The sequence below is a fragment of the Gossypium arboreum genome, chromosome 6 (genome assembly GCF_025698485.1).
Source record: "Gossypium arboreum isolate Shixiya-1 chromosome 6, ASM2569848v2, whole genome shotgun sequence".
NCBI classification, from domain to species: domain Eukaryota; kingdom Viridiplantae; phylum Streptophyta; class Magnoliopsida; order Malvales; family Malvaceae; genus Gossypium; species Gossypium arboreum.
Window position 1 is genome coordinate 142,275,409 of NC_069075.1, and position 21,580 is coordinate 142,296,988.

At 31.6% G+C, this 21,580-nt stretch overlaps 4 protein-coding genes and 1 long non-coding RNA gene across 5 annotated transcripts; 2 read left to right on the top strand and 3 right to left on the bottom strand.

Annotated features, from left to right (window-relative positions):
- Positions 1–1,167: 1,167 nt before the first annotated feature.
- Positions 1,168–2,532, bottom strand: LOC128293737 (uncharacterized). Its single transcript, XR_008283920.1, has 2 exons — positions 2,412–2,532; positions 1,168–1,374 (listed from the first exon to the last, which is right to left on the bottom strand). It is a non-coding gene; the product is annotated as an uncharacterized LOC128293737 (long non-coding RNA).
- Positions 2,533–5,611: 3,079 nt separating this feature from the next.
- LOC108483070 (putative disease resistance protein RGA3) lies at positions 5,612–10,081 on the top strand. The gene is made up of 3 exons (XM_053029588.1): positions 5,612–9,344; positions 9,546–9,655; positions 9,750–10,081. The coding sequence occupies exons 1-2, from the start codon at positions 5,973–5,975 to the stop codon at positions 9,552–9,554; spliced, it is 3,381 nt and encodes a 1,126-aa protein (XP_052885548.1). The 5' UTR covers positions 5,612–5,972; the 3' UTR covers positions 9,555–9,655; positions 9,750–10,081.
- A 493-nt stretch (positions 10,082–10,574) lies between these two features.
- LOC108480776 (30S ribosomal protein S9, chloroplastic) lies at positions 10,575–12,206 on the bottom strand. The gene is made up of 2 exons (XM_017783872.2): positions 11,702–12,206; positions 10,575–11,083 (listed from the first exon to the last, which is right to left on the bottom strand). Exons 1-2 carry the CDS (start codon positions 12,041–12,043, stop codon positions 10,796–10,798), a joined length of 630 nt encoding a protein of 209 aa, XP_017639361.1. The 5' UTR covers positions 12,044–12,206; the 3' UTR covers positions 10,575–10,795.
- Positions 12,207–14,144: 1,938 nt separating this feature from the next.
- Positions 14,145–17,880, top strand: LOC108481816 (type IV inositol polyphosphate 5-phosphatase 11). Its single transcript, XM_017784894.2, has 7 exons — positions 14,145–14,428; positions 14,513–14,643; positions 14,727–14,803; positions 15,012–15,137; positions 16,101–16,291; positions 16,625–16,762; positions 17,556–17,880. Exons 1-7 carry the CDS (start codon positions 14,228–14,230, stop codon positions 17,709–17,711), a joined length of 1,020 nt encoding a protein of 339 aa, XP_017640383.1. The 5' UTR covers positions 14,145–14,227; the 3' UTR covers positions 17,712–17,880.
- A 1,352-nt stretch (positions 17,881–19,232) lies between these two features.
- LOC108481817 (probable calcium-binding protein CML41) lies at positions 19,233–20,288 on the bottom strand. The gene has a single exon (XM_017784895.2). The coding sequence runs from the start codon at positions 20,210–20,212 to the stop codon at positions 19,595–19,597; it is 618 nt and encodes a 205-aa protein (XP_017640384.2). The 5' UTR covers positions 20,213–20,288; the 3' UTR covers positions 19,233–19,594.
- Between the last annotated feature and the right edge of the window lie 1,292 nt (positions 20,289–21,580).

A 21,580-nucleotide genomic window follows, 5' to 3' on the forward strand; every position in this document is an offset into this window, starting at 1 on the left:
CTTGTCAGTCGTACACTTCATATAAATAACAAGAAATGTGTATGGGCTTAATTCTCATTCAATTTCTCATATATATACACAATTTCACGTTATGTAATCATACAACATATATCAGCCATATCTCTGTAATCTAAATATATTTTCATAACAACTTATCTTGATTTCAAACTATTTCATATTTAAGCTTAAATAACCAAAGTATTTAAAATATCATCTTTATGCAAATAGTACATATGAGGTATATAATTCTATAATTATGAATAAACACATTTATCAAACATTTTCCATATTCATATATCAATGTCTCATGTCTCCATATATCAATAACAGTCATTTTCATGAATTCCGAGTTCAATTTCATAATTATTTGTCTCGTGTTCAATTTATTCCATATCAAAATTTTATTCATTAAAATATTTGAATTATCAATACATATGGACAGTACATTCAAGATGAACAATTATATAATCACAAATGAATTCATTTATCAACCAAGTTCTATACTCGTATCTTATCAACTCGTACTTCATTGTATCACATAATTCCATGTAACACTTGCCAAACTTTGTCAAATTAGTGAACGCCTTACGGAATTAAGTATTTCGTTTTCTCGATCCCATAGTTCAACTATGGTCTTACACATCTTCACATAATGATACCATAGCCCGGCTATGGTCTTACACATATTCATATATCGATGCCATAGCCCAGCTATGGTCTTATACGAATCACATATCTCACTGATGCCATATCCCAGATATGGTCTTATATAGTAGCATATATCACACCGATGCCATATCCCAGATATGGTCTTATACGGAAATCACTTGTCACTTGTCACTTGTAGCCGAAGCTACCACTATTCACTGATCAGGTAGCCGGAGCTACCATTTTTCACTGATCAGGTAGCCGAAGCTACCACTTTTCACTGATCAGGTAGCTGAAGCTTCCACTTTTCACTTGTCATTTGTCATTGATCAGATAAGTGTAGCCGAAACTCTCACTTATCACTTGTTGCCATGGTCCAACCATGGTCTTTTCCTTCAATTCATCTTGTCACTGAACTGAAATGCTCAATTTGATCATTTATTCAATTTTCATGCTTTTACATTATTCACGATTTTATCATCAATACATATGAAATAACACATCATGAAATTCATAAAATTAACAAATAATCACTAAAATTTAGCCATATAAACTCACAAGTTCAATTTTTGTATTATAACGATAATCATAATTTCATAATAAATATACCAAATAAAACATTATATCATTTCTAATCCAACACTTACCGATTATAATCGGGCATGTGATCAATTTATACACGAGTCATTCATATATTTTTACTCCTCCTCCTCTCCATCCACATCCCTGGTATAAATAACACACTTGTAAGTAACCTTATCCATAATTTTCACTAATTACTTATGTGAATATTCAGACTATCCACCCGTGTCGTAGTCACTAAATTATTTATATCTAGAGCTACGGAACTCAAAATTTAGATCCACTAATTTTACCTAAAACTAGATTCACATATCTTCTTACCATAAAAATTTCATAATTTTTGGTTGGGCCAATTAATACAGTTTATTCATTGAAGTCTCCCCTGTTCTGCTGTCTGACAGTTCCGACCTTTCTTCACTAAAAATTAATTATCTTCTCGTACAAGATTCGAATGATGTCCTAGTTTGTTTCTCTTAAAAATAGACTCATTCAGGATTCTAAACATATAAATTTAAGCCTCTAATTATCTTTATCCAATTTTTTATGATTTTCCAAATTCAGAACAGGGGAACCCGAAATCATTCTGACCTTGTCTCACAAAAGTTATTGTATCTCATGATTTACAATTCCATTGCTTACATAATTTCTTTTATAAGAAACTAGACTTAATAAGCTTTAATTTCATATTTTATTCATCCTCTAATTCAATTTCTACAATTTTTTGTGATTTTTCAAAGTTAAACTACTGCTACTGCCCAAAACAGTTTTAGTGCAAAATGTTGATTTCCATTTTACCCCAAATTTCACAATTCATACAATTCAGTCCTTACTCAATTAACTCCTTAATTAAGATAATTTTCTCAATTAATACTTTTTTCTAGACATTATAAGTTATTTCATAACTATTGAAATTCATAATTTCCACATAAAACTCTAACTTCAAACTCTTTTACAATTAGGTCCCAAACATTCACTTTCTATTCAATTCTTTCAATAAAATCAGAATATAAACAATTTAAAGCTCTAATTCCATGCCAAATAATCATATACTTCCAGTACTCATCCATAACAACTTCAAAAATTAGACATGAAATCAAAAGCTAATGAAATAGTAAGTTGGACCCAATTGTAAAAGCCCAAAAACATAAAAATTTCAAGGATAAAGTAAGAATTAAACTTACATGAAGCTAGATTATGAAAAACAGCTTGAACCCTCCTCCATGGCTGTTTTTCAGCTGATGAATATGAAGAGAAATGAAGAGAATTCTAGATATTCCAATTTAGTCCCATTTTTGTTTAGCCAATTTTGTTAATTTTCCAATTTTGCCCTTACTTCACCCATTTCCTGATTTTTCTCAGCTATTGCCGCCCAAAATATCTCATTTGGGCTTATTTTCACTTTAGGTCCTTCCTCATTTGACAATTGAGCTATTTAATCCTTTTAGCAACTTTTACACCCTTTTCAATTTAGTCCTTTCTATTTAATTAACCACCCAAACGTCAAAATTTTCTGATTAAATTTTATTACTACCTCACCAACACTCCATAAATATTTCTAAAAATATTTATGACTCGATTTATGAAGTCGAGGTCTCGATACCTCATTCTCGACCTAATTTACCTAATTAATTCTTTTAAATCACCAAATTCACTAATTCAAAAATGTTTTTATATTCACATTTGACTCATAGGTATTAATTTATTAAATTTTCAACTCACCCGTCAGATTTAGTGATCTCAAATCTCTATTCCCGATACCACTAAAAATTAGGCTGTTACAATGAAAATTTAATGATTCAATTTTACAAATCATTAACAACATTAACATCATTTTAAGTTATATTGCATGCAAACAATTATATTAATCCAATACGAAAATAAATATATGTATTTATTTCTTTAAATGTAAACAATAAAATCAAATTCAAATTCAAATTTCATATGTATAATTACACCAAATTAAAATTCATGTATTGAATTACATATTAGACCAAACTTCACTTTATCCGCACAAATATATTATCAAACATCCAAAAGACAACTAAATTATTAGCAGATTTACGTTTCAGTCACTATTTTAAAAAGTTATAAAATCATCACTGAATTATTCGAAAATTTTAATTCGAAACATCTTATTTAAGTTACTGAGCTGTGAAGTTTTTTTAAGAAGTCCGGTTAGTGAGCTTCAAGCATCGATTCAACGATCATATAGTGAATTAATACACATCGACGAGTAGAAAAACATATCTTAGATTCAAATTTATCAACTACTTTATTGAGAGATATAATAACTTAAAAATTTTTCAAAATAATCACCACGCTTTAACAAAATATAAATTTAAGGGCAAAATTAAAAAAAAAAATGTTCAATTCCAAAACTAGTATAGACTAAAAAGAAAATTCAAATACTAAATCGAATCTAATTACGAAGTTTGGTAACCAAAAAATTACATCTAAGAAAAAGATATGGTGAGAAAAGGTGATGGCCGGTGGCCGGTCTTTTTCTATGACCAATTTGGTTGTATTGTGGTCCCAAAAATGTCAGTGCTTATCGGTTTTTTTTTTTCTTCGTTTTCTTACTAGAAAACAAGCTTTAAATTATGGGATTTTTTTTTCAGAAATAATTGTTAAATTTCTGTCCGTTATTTTCTCATCCCATTATTTTTTTTTAATTTATAAATCATATATATATATATATATATGGAGAATCTTTCATGAATTATATAAATTAAATTTATATTTATATACATTGATAAGACTTTGATACTAGTTGCAAAAATGAGGGCCTTGAAATAGGGGTGAGTATTTGATTAAGTCGAGTCGAATCGAGTCAAAAAATTATGACTTAGTCGAGTTGACGAATCATATTTTAACAACCGAACTCAATATGAATTTTTTTAATCGGATCAAATCGAGTTAAATAATTTCGAGTCAAGTTAACGAATCTTATTATTTATACTCAATGTTGCATTTACATGAACCGATTATTTAACTAGTAAACGAAGTACAAAATTATTTAACTACATAAACAATATAATGGTTTTACCTTTTAAATTAATGAGTAAACATTTATCAAAACAACGTAGTTTTGTCTTTTAACTCAATAGTTTTGACTTTTAACTTTATAAAAGGTAAACATTTATCAAAACGGCGTAGTTTTACTTTTTCTTATTTGGATTTTCGGATAATTCAAATTGTGTAATTTATATTCGAGTTAAACCGAAAAATTTAATTTTTTTATTCGAGTTGATTCAAATAACGTGACTAACTCAAATAACTCGAACTATTTAATTCAAAATTTGAAAAATTTATCGAGTTATTTTAATAGAATTGGATTTTGCTCACCCGTACCTTGAAAATCAAGTGCAAGTTGTTTTTAGATTTAATTTTGTTGAAAATTTTCGGTCCAATTATTTTAGTTTGATTTTGGATATTTTTCAAATATTAATTTGATTTTGTTTTATAATTCTTTATTTTAATTATAATAGATACGGATATGTATTATTTATAATTTTAAAGAATTAAATTAAAATTTTATGTTATATGAGGCTAAAGTGTAATTTTACTTTTATTAATTTAAAATTTTAAAAACTTTAAAGCACGTAAATAAAAAATTTTCATTTGAAGGAAACCAGCCCTTGTCAACCCCCTAATTTTGCCTCTAATGAGAAGAAATGAGGGTACAGGAAATCAAGTGCAAGTTGTTTTTAAATTGATTTAAAATTTTGTGTCAAATAATTTTAGTTTACCTTATATTTTTCAAATATTAATTTGATATGATTTTATAATCCTTGATTTTAATTATAATAGATAAGGATATGTATTATTTATAACTTGTTTTGTACCTTAATATTTTTTATTATTGGATTTTTAAATTAAATTAGGTTAAATCACACCAAGATCATTAAACTATTAGCAAATTTAATTTTTTATCACTATTTAAAAATGTGAAAACAATTATTACAGAATTTTTGAAAGTTTTTATTTAATTCATTAAGTTAAATTTTTTTAGAAAATCTAGTTAGTGAGCTTCAAGCATTGATTGAACAACCAATATGATAAATTAGTACACATCAATGAGTAAAGAAATACACCTTAAATTTATGTCGATCTAACGATCAGTGTTAAAAATTAAAAAATAAAGTTGAATGAATTTTGATTCGTAAATCTTTAAATTTTTAAAGAGAATAAGAACTTTCAATTAGTGTAGACTGTACTAACAAAAAAAGATGATATGATAACAACTTTAATAACCTAATAATTAAAATAAAAAACTTTTAAATAATTGAATAATATTCTTTAGCATTTCTTTCTATTGTCTTCGCGGCTGGTCCTACACGCATGTGTATTATTTTCAATGCATACGCATATGCATTTGGTATGATTAAGTGTACATTATTTCTTTCCTTGGAATTGCAAGGAAAGTGCAATGTAATTCTTGACACTTGGTCCTACACTCCTGCACACATCTGCATTATTTTCAATGCTTTCTACTTTCTTTCCCTTTTTCCACATAATTTATTGCCATAATAAAAAGTTTGGTTCATATGCATACAAGGTCAAGTCAGTCCAATCCATTGTTAACCCTAACTGGAAACAGTAGCTTTTCTTTGTTTACTCATTCAGGCTGATCCAAATTTATGTGAAATTGTTTCTTTCTTTGTCTTTGAATATACCCATAGTTGGTTCCTTAGTTACCAATTGCTACTTTGCTGGCTGTGAAATTTTAAGAGAGATTGGACATGGCAGAGGTTTTTCTTTCACCCATTGTCGGTACCATGTTGGACAGCCTGAATTCGTGGTCCTTGAAAGGGCTGGAACTTGCTGGGAGCCCCAAAACAGAAGTTGAGAGTCTTGAAAGTACTCTTACTACAATCCAAGCTGTGCTCCAAGATGCAGAGGAGAAACAATGGAAGAGTGAAGCTATCAAGAACTGGCTTGGGAAGCTCAAACAAGCAGCTTACGATTTAGAAGTTGTGCTTGATGATTTCAACACCGAAGCTCTAAGGCGTAGCCTGCATGCGGATGCAAGAAGCCAGGTAACCACCTTCTTTTCTTTGCGGAATCCGCTCTTGTTTCGCTTAGATATGGCACGTAAGTTTAAGAATGTAAGGGTGAAATTAGATGCCATTGCTGGGGAGAAAAGTAAGTTCCACTTGAGAGAGGGTGTGGGAGAAGCTGAAATTGAGCGGAATGAGGATAGGCAAACCAGCTCCCTTGTGAAAGAATCGGAAGTAGTTGGCAGAGCTGATGAGAAGAAAAAGATAGTTAGTTTGTTACTTGGTAATGTGAGTCACCATGATGACCTCTCTGTTTATGCAATATGCGGAATGGGGGGTCTTGGTAAGACAACAATTGCTCAATTGGTTTACAACGACGAAAATGTGGCCAAAGTCTTCGATTTGAGAGGTTGGGTGTGTGTATCAGATGATTTTGATATAAAAAGTTTGACTAAAGCGATTGTGGAATCCTTTGGAGGGAACTCGTGTGGTATCCAAGAGCTAGATTCCCTGCAGCGGTGTTTAGCAGAGAAGCTTGTTGGGAAACGGTTTTTGCTCGTACTAGATGATGTGTGGAATAAGAACCATGAAAAGTGGGATAGATTGAAACAAGCTCTACAGTGTGGACTGAAAGGAAGTACAGTGATTGTCACTACTCGAGACGAGGACATTGCTGTCATGATGGCTACAACTCCTTTCTGTCGCCTGGGTTGTTTGTCGGATCATGAGTCTTGGTCTTTGTTCAAGCAAAGAGCCTTTGGGATGGAAAAGAACGGAAGCAACGCCAACCTGGAAACCATTGGGAGGCAAATAGTGCAGAGATGTGGAGGGGTACCATTGGCAATTAAGGCCATAGGAAGCAGATTGCGTTTTAGAAGTCAAGAAAGTGAATGGTTACGTGTCAAAGATAGTGAGATATGGGATTTGGAAGATGAGAGAAGTAGAATCTTAGCTGCGTTGAGGCTAAGTTATGAACATCTTCCACCGTATATGAGACAATGTTTTTCATTTTGCTCGATATTTCCCAAAGATTTTGTCATGACAAAGGACGAGCTTATAGGACTATGGATGGCAAATGGATTTATTCCTTCTCGAGGAGCATTGGATTTGCATGATATGGGTTGTGAAATATTCTCTGAATTAACTTGGAGGTCCTTTTTTCAAGAAATCGATGAGGATATCGATGGAACTGTTACATGTAAAATGCATGATCTCATCCATGATCTTGCAACATTGATTATGGGACAAGAGTGCTGTGTGATTGAGCCAAATGAGGGGTCACAAATTCCAAAAACTGCTCGTCACTTGTTTGTTAATAATACCAGTCTATCGACAAGCGTTGTGGACTTAACCACATTGCAACCGCTGCAATCTTTGATCATGGGCAATGATTGCAGTAACCTCTCTAATCGTTCCCGTTTCTTCAGCAAACAAAAGTATCTCAAGGTGTTGGATTTGGGTTATAATTTTGGCAATATTTCATTTAAAATTTCGAAACACTTGAGGTATCTTCGCCTTCACCATTCTCCTTTGAAAACTTTACCTGAATCAACAGGCTCTCTTCATAACTTGCAGACACTAAGCCTCATAAATTGTTGGCGTCTTAAAAAGTTACCCGAAGGTACGAAGAACTTGAAAAATCTTAGGTACTTCGACATCAGACGTTGCTATGCACTAACTTCCACGCCTGTTGCATTGGGACAATTGTCTTTTTTACGCAAGCTTAGCATGTTCATTGTGGGAAAGGAAGATGGTTGCGGCATTGATGAGTTGAAAGAGTTGGCCCTAGAGGGGGAATTAAGCATCAAAGGACTTCACAACGTGAAGAGTTCGATGGAAGCTAAAAATGCAAATTTGATAAAGAAGCACAATTTAAAAGCACTTAGCTTATCTTGGCCAGTAAGCAGCAACTTATGTTCGCGTTTACGCAGCACAGAGAACTGTCATCATCAAAATGATGAAGAGATTCTTAGTGCTCTCCAACCTCATTTAAACTTGAAGACGTTACACATTGTTGGTTACCAAGGTTTGATGTTTCCATATTGGATGATGGATCTGCTTCTACCAAACCTTGTTGAAATCTCATTAGAAAACTGTCAAAGATACCATCAACTACCACCTCTAGGGAAATTGCGCTTCCTTAAGTTCCTTTATATTAGTGGAATGGGTGCTCTGAAGTATATTGACAAGAACTTCTATGGTGATATGGAAAGTTCTTTTCCATCACTCGAGGTTCTCAAAATACGTGAGGCGCCATGTTTGGAGGAATGGACAACAGTGAATGGCACAGAACATTTTCCTGTCCTGAGTTCATTAACTATCAATGATTGTCCTAAGTTGGTTAAAATGCCAATGATTCAATCTCTAAAAAAGCTAGATATTGGAGGAACTAATGTTAATTTTCTCACAGCTTTGATTATGAATGCCACTGTTCTTACCTCTCTTTGGATTCGTGACTTCAATGAGTTACCGGGTGGACTACTGCAAAATCAAAAGCAACTTGATTGGTTGTTTGTTCAGTCTTGTAGTCTAAAGTCTTCATCCGATCTGCTGGATAATCTATCCTCCCTTAAATACTTGCATATTCAAGTTCCCTCAATTGAAACCTTGCCTGCAGGACTACAAAACCTCAGCTCTTTGCGAGCTTTGCGTTTATCTGGTTGTAGCAGCCTTGTATCCCTTCCGGTAAATGGATTGCAGGGCTTATCTTCCTTGTCTTCACTGTATATCCAACATTGCGAGACATTAGCCTCTTTATCTGAGGGGGTGCGATATCTGACTTCACTCGAAGACTTACTTATTAATGGATGTCCAGAGTTAACATCATTGCCAAGGAGTATCCAACACCTCTCTTCTCTTCGAAATTTGATGATTTGGGATTGTAGGGGTTTAATTTCTCTCCCAGATGAGATACAACACCTCACCTTGCTTTCAAAACTGGAGATAAAGCATTGCTCTAATTTGAAGTCATTGCCCCAAGGGGTACGTAACCTCAATGCTCTGGAAACACTAAGCATCAAAGAATGCCCCCACCTGAAAAGACGGTGTAAGAGAGTGAGTGGAGAGGATTGGCCCAATATAGCCCACATTCCGTTCATTCAAATCGATAAGCAGGTGATTCTCTACTTTTGAATTTTAATTTTAAATAAGAATATTCTTAATTTTAATCATATTCAAGAATTATGTAAAAAGGATTTGAGCATTACATTTTTGTGAATAAGGATGTCTACATCTGCAGAATCATTTCATTCATATCTATTATTAATAGTTTTCATTTGATGAATTTATGATATGATTGTCTAAATACACTTTCAGGTTTGGTGAGTGACGACTTCTGTTAAATTCGAGGATCTATTTTGCAATTTGAAGAAAAAAGACAACATTGCATTAAATTCGAAGACCCATTCTATCCCCCATAAGAGCAGGTAAGAATAAATAGATGGCAAATAATTTTAGTTTCTAACTTCTTATGCTGATCACACGTAACTTTGTTAAACTCTATTATGTATATGTGCATAGGCATGTTATTGGTGGCTTCGTTCAGAAAGGTTGAGCTGTTGGGGCTTTGATGTGTTGAGTTTTGAGTCACACTATGTGTGGTTTCTTTTTTGGATTGTTCTCGGCTTAAGTTTCATTATATGTGAGTCTTATCCAAATTTATTCTAGTCTAGATTCGAATATGTCCTGATTTTCGATCTGCTGTGTTTTGTATTAAATTGATTTTGATTTTGATTTTAATTTTAATTAATCACATATGTATTATTTGTAATTTGTGTCATACTTCTACTTATAATTTTGGTAATTTTTAGATTAGTGGATATATTTATTAGAAGGTAAATAATTTTTAATGATACTAACATTGTTGATTTTATCACCTTTTTTAATATTTTAGATTTTTCGAATTCTTTTTGTGGTTTTCAAAATTGAATTTGGATTCCATTTATTATGTAAATGGTAAATGGTAAAAATAAGGTACATATATTATGAGCAAATTAGTAGAGAATTTTATATTCATTACAAAAATAGACATCTAATAAATTTATTAAAAATTTATCATAAATGTTAAATTTCTAAATAATTTGATGCTCAATTTATATTATTTTGAAATCCAAATCTATATTATAGAATCCTAGCTCCCAAATGCTATCACTTAAGGGCCTTTTGGATGGTATTATTTTGTCAATTACATTACACAAATTTCATGTAGTGGGAGCTATTTTAAATGCATTTAATGATGAAAATTTGACTCAACCATTGCAATGAATAAAATTTTTAACTAAAAAATTTATTTTATTCTTTGATCTAACGTAGTAAAAAAGACAAAATGTAATCTCAGATTGGTACTTTTACCCTTAAGTAACAATAGACTACGGATCAACATTCCTCACATGAAATGCAAGAGAAATGTTCATAAGCACAACCAATCAAGAACAAGATCTACATTATCAAAAGGGGTTCTTCTACAATTTAGAATTTTTGTAAAAAAAATTCATCAGCAAATGTTACTGATTTTCTACAAACCAACCATGAAAGTGATGTATATATATCCCCAGTTTTGCATCCATTTAACGTTTGGAAAACTGTGGAGCTTTACGAGCCTTCTTGAGACCAACTTTCTTCCTCTCCACCACCCTTGAATCTCTGGTCAAAAGTCCTCCTTTCTTCAACGGGCTCCTATGATTGGCACTCACCTTCAGCAATGCACGAGCAATGCCAAGTGAGATTGCCTGTGCCTGTCCCGAAAGCCCACCTCCATGAGCTTTCACGAATACATCGTAACTCGTTTCATACCCCAAAGTCACCAATGGAACTTTTATGTACTGCAACCATAATGGGTTCCCTTGAAGATACTCCTGAACCAAAAATTTCAAAGCATTATATGGCATTTGCTAATCATACTTCTTAGCCTGTCTTTGGGTCATATTTCTTTTCTTCTAAAACTTGAATTAGCCTATTAGGCTAAGACAAACATAAGGATAAATATCAAAAATCATACATAAGTTTGATCCAATCTATAAAGTCGGACATGAAAATTTAATTTGATTCAATTTTTAAAAATCTCTAACAACATTATCAAATTAGTTATATTGCATTTAAACAATTAATCCGATACGAAAATAAATGTACTTGTTCATTTCTTTAAATAAAAATAATTAAATCAAAATCAAAATTTATATATTCATATTAACTACAATTAAATGTAAACTTCATATTTATCCGCACAAAGATATTATCAAACATCTGAAAGACAACTAATTTGTCTTTGGGTCATTAATTTTTCTGCTAAAACTTGAATTAGTCTAACACAACATATTATCAAACATCTGAAAGGCAACTAATTTGACTTTGGGTCACTAATATTTCTTCTACAACTCGATTTGGCCCAACACAAACATTTTATCAAACATCTTAAAGACAGCTAATTTAACTGTTACAAAAACACCCAGAAACTGAATAGTTCAATTTTTTACCTTAGCGTCACGGTAATTGATAATGAACTTCCCAGTTCCTTCCTGAAGAACCACACGAGCAATGGCACATTTCCTTCGTCCCGTCCCTATAATAGTCTGAGCAGCAAACCCACCAGGGAGCCTAGACTTAACGAACTTCTTCAGGTTCTCAACCGGTTCAGTCTCAACCGGAGCAGCCACCGTAGCGGAAATTGAAAGGGAACGAGTGGGTTTAGAGGACAGGGAAATGTGCAAGTTTTTCGGTGGTTGGGCAATTGAGATACTGCTTGGATTCCGGGAAATCTGAGAGGAAAATGAAAGGGAAGAAAGGGATGATGTTAAGGAAGAAATTGAAAGAGCCATTTTTTATTTTGTGAAAGGGAAAATATGGATTTGTGATTAGCTAAAAACAGTAGCCTTTTTGTGATGGTGTTAAAGAGTGTAGCAGAGTTCAGCTGCGAGACTGGGAGAGGATAACGTACAAGGAATAGACGATAATGTCCTACGCATTTTACTTACTAAAACGTCATCGTATTATCTTGCACTTCCAAAGTCTTTTAGATAATCTCCTACATGTGCTCATACCTCGAATATATTAAAAATTATATAATATATTAAAATGACAAATATAATATATTACAAAATTAGAAAGTGGAATAGGTCAGTCCGGGCTCAAGCTTGAGCCTAACCCATATATTATAAATTATAATTTTTTATAGAATCAAAACTAAACTAACATAACGAATAAAGGTTGAAGGTTAAAGTCATTATTATGTCAACTTCAAAAGGTGCTATATCATGTTTTTGTTAGCTATTTATCAGCTAGTAATTGATCATTTTATAATTTTTTATATTTGAGTGATAAAAAAACACTTACCAATTGAGTAACTATTAATATAATTTACCATTTTATTTAATATACATCGAACTCATTATCACTTAACCCGTAAAACTAAAAATATTTAAGATGGTAAATTTAGTCTATACATCGCACCTAGTAAGCCTCCATCTTTATCAATAATAGAACCTTGGTACGATATTGCAAGTTAGATCAACTTACAAGCAAACCAAATGGATCATATATTTATTTTTGACAACACTTTCTATGGTTCAAACAAAAAGAAAAATTATGGTTCTCGTTGATGGTTTCAACTTTCAAACAATGTAGAGACTTCCAATTTCAATATATATATGACATAAATATATTTAAATTTTTCATTAAAAATTTCATATATTTAAAAGCATGAATAAAATATCATAAACAAGTAAAATTATCATGAAAGTATATGTTCTGCACTAAGAGTCAGATTACATTTTGCCCATTTTATTCAAAAAATAGACAAATTAGTCATTGTATATTAGATCAAAGAGCAAACGGATCTTTTACATATACGGCTAAAAATTGGCGTAACTGACGAAAGAACTAAATAGGTACAAGTGACTTATGTTAATATATAGGGATTGATTTTTAACAATTGAAATAAATAGAACTTTTAACAGAAATATGATTTAACGTAAATGAATTAACTTAGCTATTCTTTTAATAGAGGAAACAAAATGCAATTCGGATACTAGTTGCGACATAAATACTTCAAACAAAATCTTGAAGCCCCATCGACATTTTCTAGTTTAGCTAATCATTGCTCATAATACGATTAAATATGTTGTTCAATGGATGCATATCCTTGCAAGGGTTTGCTTGTTAGAAATGGCTAAACATTGTCGTTTTCAACTTTTATTATATAACCTTTAATATTGTCAAATTTCCCAAACCTAACTCGTAGACCAAAAAAGACAGTCCAATCATAGTTTTCCAATAAGATTTTATCATTTAACAGAAGATTTCAAACTATTTGACTTTTATCTTTGGGTTAATATATCATTTAGTACTTCATTTTAGTTTTAATATTTAATTTGATACTTAAGTTTTTTTTAATTCAATTTGATACTTAAGTTTGGCATCAATATTCAATTTGATATGGAAACTAAATAACATCATATGGCCTAATGAATATTTGATATGTGTTATAGAAAAAAAAAATACAAAAGCACTGTTAAGGGGTTGGTCTCTAGGCCAGTCTCGAACCCTCAATGAAAGTATTGTTCTCAGGGTGTTTATTCTCAATTTTAGCCTTGAGTTTTTGTATTCCGACTCTAAAAGGAGCCCAAAGGGGTTCACGGAGTTTGACAGAAGCGCCAAGTCCACCAAAACAATGTTTAGCATTTGGCATTAAATAGGCTCGAACCCATACCTTTAAAGGGTCTTAGCTGGAGTGTCTTCTCTAGAAAGAGAGCCAACCCCCCTTATAAAAAATCTCAAGTACTAAATTGAACATGAAAATCAAACTCAAGTATTTAATTGGAACAAAAAAGATCAAGTAATAAAGTGAAAATTGTGACAAAATTTAAGTACCAAATGGTATATTAACCCCTAATTTTCTTTCAAAATCTTCACCGCCAAAGGCAAAAACCAAAAAAAGCTTTCGTATTTATATTAAAATCACACCTCTTGCTCGTAAGGTTAATCAATCAACAAGCTAAAAAGCTATGGGAAATTACAACACAATACAGGGTGGTAAAGGGTACGTGAAAAGATCAAAGAGGAAGAAACTAGCCATTGATTATTCTCTCAACAAACCAGTTCCAACCCATGATGGAATAAAGTCTGTAATGGCTGATAATCTCTGCAATTTCTCCACAAATTCCGACCTTTGCATTTGCATGGTCACTTGGAACATGAATGGACAGGTTTGAATCAAATCCAAGTTCTTGTAATAATCTTAATCAAATCATTCATCATCTTGCAGTATAATAACATATATATATATTAAGGTCTCGTATGAAGATCTGGTGGAGCTGTTTGGGAACAACCGTGGGTTCGATTTACTTGTGGTTGGCTTGCAAGAAGTGCCTAGAAAGGACCTTGCAAGATTATTGCAGGATGCTCTAGTTGATACTCACGAGTAAGTTTCTCTCTCTTGTGGTCTTTATTGTGCTAAGACTTGCATTTAATCTCTCTATGTACATGTATGTATATGAATATCAGATTGTTGGGGGAGGCAACTATGCAGTCTCTGCAACTATATGTGTTTGGAACGAAGGATTCATACATGTTCGTCGAAGGTAAATTAAGATACATTTTTTTGACATAATGATAAATTTAGTCCTCAATGTTCATATTTTTTGTCAATTTGATCTTTATTCATTATTTTCCATGGTAGTTGGTTTGTGGTGATTGATTAAGAGATAAATTTATCATTATACTTTTTTTAAGCTTAGATGGGGTGATTGATTTTTGGTGTTTTTATGTGGGGGCAATTACAAAATGTAGAAATGAAGGTGGATAAGCATGGTGTAGGAGGGTGTGGAGGAATGAGGAGAAGAAAGAAAGGGGCAGTGGCAATCAGTATCAATTACAAAGGACTCAAGTTGGTGTTTATCACTTGTCATCTCTCTGGTAAGCCCCGTTTTGTTTCAATTACCAGCATCATTATAAGGCATCCTTAACCAAACAAATTTGAGTTCATATCATTAATGGGATTTATAGCTACATTTAGTGCCCCCCACAAATAAACCAGAGCTACTATTACCACCCTCATATCAACTGGATGCATCTGGATTAGTTGTGGTTGAATCAATTTGAGTCGAATTAGCTTGGAATTTAAAATTTTTGGATAATTTCATATTCAGGTCATTTTGTGTTCTGAGGCATGTAAAATTTAGATTATTTTGGGTTCAGATCATTGAAGTTTGTTAGGCAAGTCATTTTGGGTATGTTCATTCAATTTTGACACTTAAGTTTGAATCATTTCAAGCTACTTATTCGAAACATTTTGAGTCTAAGTCATTTTAAATTTAGATCATTTTGGGTTCAAATCATTTCATGTTTGAGTTGGATCATATTTGAATATAGATAAATCTATTCAAGCTTTAAAATTCCAAGTCATAATCGGACAAATTGAACTAGTTATGGGTTGAGTCAATTTGAATCAAATCAATTTAAGTTTTTAAATTTTATGATCATTTTGGATTTTGGTCATTTCAAGTTCCGAGTCATTTTGAGTTCAAATTGTTTTAAGCTTCGGGTCATTCGAGTTTGTTAGATGAGTCATTTCGGGTTTTTATTATTATTTAGGTTTGACACATGAATTTAGATCATTTCGGATTCAGATCATTTTAGGTTGGAGTCATTTAGAGTATAGATAAATTTAAATCATTTTGGATTTGAATAATTTTGGATTCGAGAAATTTCATGTTGAAAATTGAAGTTATTAACTTTTTATTATCAAAGCTAATTGGATCACATTTGGATAGAAATTATTCGAATAGTGAGAATTGATAGGTATAATTATATAATAATTAAGATTTTCATTCATTCAAAATGCCCCTTGATTTGATTCATAATTTGGTCCTTAAACAGCTCATGCTCGGAACGTAGAAGAGAGAAATTCACAGTGCCGGCACATATCGCACTCTCTGTTTTCCAAGTACTGCAACAACTCTTACACCAACCCCGCACACATCACCGTATGGTTGGGCGACCTCAATTACAGGCTCCAAGGCATCAACACCGACCCCGCCCGGAACTTAATACACAGAAACCTTCACAAAGTCAGTCCATCTTTCTTTCTTTTTTTTAAAAAAAAAATCTTGCTGAGGGATTTCTGACTCATTAGAGAGAAGTATTTGAAGTGTTGTTCGCCTAACGTCAATAAATTCGTTGGATTAGGTCCTGTAAGGTGCACAATCACCTACCAAGGAAATGGTGACCATTTGCCATTATTAAGGTTTGAACCCAGGCCCTAAATGGCATCAATGGACATGTGTACTATCAGTTTAGCGAACAATACTTCACAGACTTCTCTACCGAGCTTTCACTAGTTTTCAACTTTTCAGCAATCATTTGCCTAATTTGCATCAACTTTGCTTTGTTGCTGTTTTCAGCTGCTGAGAAGCAAAGATCAGCTCCTTCAAGAGGCTGAAAGAGGGCAGATTTTCAGTGGATATTGTGAGGGAACACTCGCCTTCAAACCAACTTATAAATACAATATAGGCAGCAACAATTATGATACAAGTTACAAGGTGATATATAAACTACAATCCTCTTTTTATTTGTTATCCTGAATTAGGTTCAAATTTTAAATTATTTTTAGGTTCGAATGGTTTTGGGTTTAGGTCATCCCGAGATGTTAGCTTATCGTTTAAATATCAATTTGGATCTACCATAAATATATTTAAAATATATAGACAAAATTTTAAGCATGTGTACATATTGTATGGATAGTTTAGATCTAACAAGTTAGAAAATAACCAATATTATTAAAACTTATGAAGGCTATTTCTTATTGATTAACATATCACGTTCAAGTTGTCCATGCAATAAATTCACACGTGCTTAACATTTGATCCACATATTTTAAATATGCTCCATATTAAATCCGAACTAGTATTTAACACTTAAGTTTGTGAATAGGGCAAAGCCAAGGGCCTTAGCCACCCCTTGGTTAAATTGGGAAACTTCTTTTAAGCTCCTCCAAAAAATCAAAACATTCAATCTAAACCTTTTTAACCTTTTTAGTTAAAAATTTGTAATTTTGACCTCTATGAATGATTAATAATTTAATTTAAGTCTTTAGAACAAAATTTTAGCTCCCAAAAAAATAATTTATCTCGGTTCTCCTAAACAAAACTTTTAGATTTATCCTATAGAAGGTACTAATTTATATAATATTGATGCATTAAGGACTCAATTAAAAATTTTAAAGTTTCGATACTAATTTAAAATTTGAAACATAATTTAGAGAAGTATTGTATAGTTAATCTGATCTTTAAACTATGAATTCTCACTTTACATTTATTTTATTACATTTTATAGGTTCGAGTTCCAGCATGGACAGATCGAATCTTGTTCAAGATCGAAGATCCAAATAAAATTACAGCAAATTTGCACTGTTACGAGTCGGTTGATGACATTTATAGTTCGGACCATAAGCCAGTAAGGGCCCACCTTTGTCTCAAAGTCCACAAATAGCATTTGGTCAAAGTATTTGACCAAAACATATCTCTGTTCCTCTTGAAATTAATTGTAAAACACACAATTACCATTGCATAAAAATCAAATGTATATTTAACTTCCAAGCTAGACTTTTTACCCCTATGAGCAACATAAATATGTAAAAAGAATGTCATGGTAATTACAATTTTTGTCCCTCATATTCTTTGTTTACGTGATTAGGTCCTTATTCATAGCTTTTAGTATGTCCAATTAGGTTTTTGCCTTTAAATTTTTATTTATTTTGAAATTAAATTTAGACCAAAAAGAAGTCGAATGTGACCATTAATATTTTAAAAAGAGTCGAATTATTATTTTTAAACGAAAATACTAACAAAAACATTAAGTTTTTAAACATGGCAATTCAAGTGTACTTACAAGCTCTTTTTTTTTTTGAATTTTTATGAACTTTTTTAATTTTGAGATTTTTAATTTTTTAATATTATTAAAATTATTAAATTATTTATGAACATAGCATATAAGATAAATAGTTGTCATATCAACATGAATCACACGTAAATTATCATACAAGTTTTCACGCCAACATCGTAAAAATTTATTCAAAGCTTTGACATCATCAACCCTCAAATTTCTTGCCTAAATCAGGTGTCTGCATATGACTTTATGACTCAATTGCTTAAATATCAATACATTCAAACGAGTTCCTTCTTATTGGGGTTTTTTTCTCTGTACTTTTTTTGACATTATTCTTTATTCGAAGTATTATTTTCTTGCCCATGACTCAGATTTTTTTTCAAATATAAAAACAAAAATTCAAAAACATAGAATGACTTCTTCTTTCATTACTCGGACCCAAATACAAAATTATCATGGATTGTTAAAATCGTTGTTATATGGCTTTCTCTATTCGTACCCCTTGTACCTTTCGAAAACTCTCCTACCCTTTCTCTTCTACAATTTAGTTTTTTTATCATGAAACAGCTTTGAATATTACGAAATTGCAAACCAAAATCCAAACAGCTTTCTTCTCCGATCTCTAACACTGATCATTAAATCGACTTGTCGATGGGTATTGAACCACCATACTAATGGCCAAATTGCCGCTTAGAGCTTACTAGTCTAACTTTAAAAAAAAAACTTAATAGTCTAATAGCTTAAATAAATATTTTTAATATTTCAATGATTTAAATGAAAACTTTAGAATAATTCAATAATTATTTTGTAATTTTTAAAATTAAGTGACCAAAACTTAAACTTACTAATAATTTAATAATATTAAGTGTAATTTACCATATATATATATATATATATATATATATATATATATGGGAAGGAAAGAAGTTATTCATTATATTTTATTATTATAAGTAAATATGATCATTTTCATAGCAGAATATTCAACTTATGGAACTTAAACAGTTTATTGAATTGATGTTTTAGATCAAATTTACAGATATAAAATTACAATGTTAATAGATTTTTTATGTGAATTATAACTTTTTATTAAAATAAATCTTATTTAATAAAACATAATTCCACTTTGTCAATAATTTCTTATGTATAATTTCATATATTATTGATACATTTCATACAATATAAATATGATTCAATATTTATTACATATAACTTCCCAAACCCTTAAATAGAAAAATAATATATACTTAAACGTGCTTGAATTTCACATCGATCCTTCTAATTATTGCAACAACAATTATATTCATTGAGTTAAGACTCAACCGATATTTCTTGTTGATAGTTGGTCGTATAGATGTGTTCTTTTTCATAAAAGAATCTATACGATCAACAATTATCTTAACAAAATCGACCAAAAAAGGGAAATGAATTGCCCCGACAACACAAATCATTTATCACTACACAATAATGCATTCACTTATGCAACTCTACTTTACACTCACTATTTCATTTCTATTTGGTTCAACACCTTTCATCATATGTTGAAATTCATTGAAATCAAGCACTCCATTACCATCAAGATCAAACACCCCAATCATGGCCTTACACTCTTCATATGATCTCACGTCCCCTAATCTACCAAGCATTTGTTGCAACCCCACCGGAGTTATGCACCCACACCCTTTGTCCCCTTCGTACATCTCGAACGCCCTCTTAATATCATCGCCATCGTCACCTCCTTCCATCAACTCGACGAAGTCCTCAAACCCCAACAGTTCATCTCCGTCGTTATCGAAATCTTTAATGACCCTTCGTACCACGTTGCTTGACACGTTGTCTCCTATAGAAGCAAAGTAAGCACTGAGTTCCTCACTCGAAATTTTCCCATCCCCGTCGTGGTCGAAACGATGGAAAACTTGTCGAAGCTCTTCTTTTTTAGTTGTTTTATTTAGTGGCGGTAGAGGGACAGTCGGCGGTAACAACGGTAACGAGGTTGAGGACTTGGATTTTGAGAGAAAGGGAGGGAAATTTAAGCTTAAACCCTTGTTGGAAAACCATTTGGTAGGCTTTGAAATTGTAACAATTCCCATGAAAACCATCTTCATTAAGGTAATTAACTTGAGCCAACTTATATATATATATAGAGAGAGAGAGAGATGCTAAGAAGGAAATCTTTTGGTCTAATTTTCACATTGCTAAGCAAAGACTTGTTTAAGTGATTTCACATTCATGTTATTTTATTTTTGGATTATTCCTTCTAATAATTTTAGGTTTTTTATTCAAATTATTTTGAGTTTCAATCATTTTAAGTTTAAGTCGTTTTTAAGTTCAAGATTTCAATTAAATGCATTCGAATCAATAGCTTTTATAAATGACTTGAATTTTATTTGAGTTTCTAGGTCAATCATTTTATGTTTGGATCAATTAGAGTTTTGGTTATTTAGGGTTATCGATTTGAGTCATTTTATATTCAAGTTATCTTACGAATAGCAACGGATTAGGTATTTTATTTCTTTTAATTATCTGAATCTAAAATTATAAATCCACCTAAAAATTCGAATCTATTTATTTTCCACAAATTATCCGAGTTTTCTATTCATCAAGTCTCTAAATCTAAACAAAAAACCATTTCAAATTTCCAATCATTTTTTTTGGATATCTAAATCTACTAAAATTCTTTATATATATATATATATATATATATATATATAACAAAATCTATAATCATTGTAACCAATAGATTGAGATATTCAAATCGAATCCGTATCTATTATTTGAATAAGTAATACAAATTTAAATAATAGATATTTATGATATCTATCTGCATTTGTTTTAAATCTGTTATGAATAGTAATTTTAAAATTTGAATTCACGATATTCAAGTCCGAAAATGAAAATCCGAACTGATATATGATATAATAAAGGAAAAAGGAATTATTTGGTGAAAAACTTAGCCTAGTTTTCACATTGCTATGCAAATAAATTAATGTGTAAGCATATTAGAAGGGCGATTGATGCATAGGAAGTTGCGTGATTGGGAAAATTAATTAAAAGAAGGCACGAAGAAATTGATACGTAGCTTCTTCCCATATAGAAGAGGGACCCAATTATACGACTCTTGGACCAATTTGCATTTTTACATATAATAATTATAATAATGGTGAATATGAATCAATGACTTTGAACACTAGTTTCATATATAGGATTATTGACTCGGGATGGAATGGACTGGGCAGTGTGGTACGGTCTAGTACGGTATTGTTTTATTGTCACTGTTATTTTTACATTAACCGCAGATAAATATATTGCTCATTCAATCTCACCTTAGAGATGGTAATCAGGTGGGGCAGGGTATTTTTTTCTCCACTCAAAACTAAGATTATTTTACTCATTTCAAACCCGATTCAATAAATCAAAGTTGTACCTAATTTCAATCCGATTGAATCGAAAATGCCACAATTTAAAATTTTGTG

Bases quoted from the DNA above. Each gene is read 5' to 3' on its own strand.
- LOC108481817 (XM_017784895.2), bottom strand. From the start codon at position 20,212: ATGAAGATGGTTTTCATGGGAATTGTTACAATTTCAAAGCCTACCAAA.
- LOC108481816 (XM_017784894.2), top strand. From the start codon at position 14,228: ATGGGAAATTACAACACAATACAGGGTGGTAAAGGGTACGTGAAAAGA. The intron at 14,804-15,011 runs GTAAATTAAGAT...TACAAAATGTAG, and splicing joins TTCATACATGTTCGTCGAAG to AAATGAAGGTGGATAAGCAT. The intron at 16,292-16,624 runs GTCAGTCCATCT...TGCTGTTTTCAG, and splicing joins TACACAGAAACCTTCACAAA to CTGCTGAGAAGCAAAGATCA.
- LOC108480776 (XM_017783872.2), bottom strand. From the start codon at position 12,043: ATGGCTCTTTCAATTTCTTCCTTAACATCATCCCTTTCTTCCCTTTCA. The intron at 11,084-11,701 runs GTAAAAAATTGA...TTTTTGGTTCAG, and splicing joins TCAATTACCGTGACGCTAAG to GAGTATCTTCAAGGGAACCC.
- LOC108483070 (XM_053029588.1), top strand. From the start codon at position 5,973: ATGGCAGAGGTTTTTCTTTCACCCATTGTCGGTACCATGTTGGACAGC.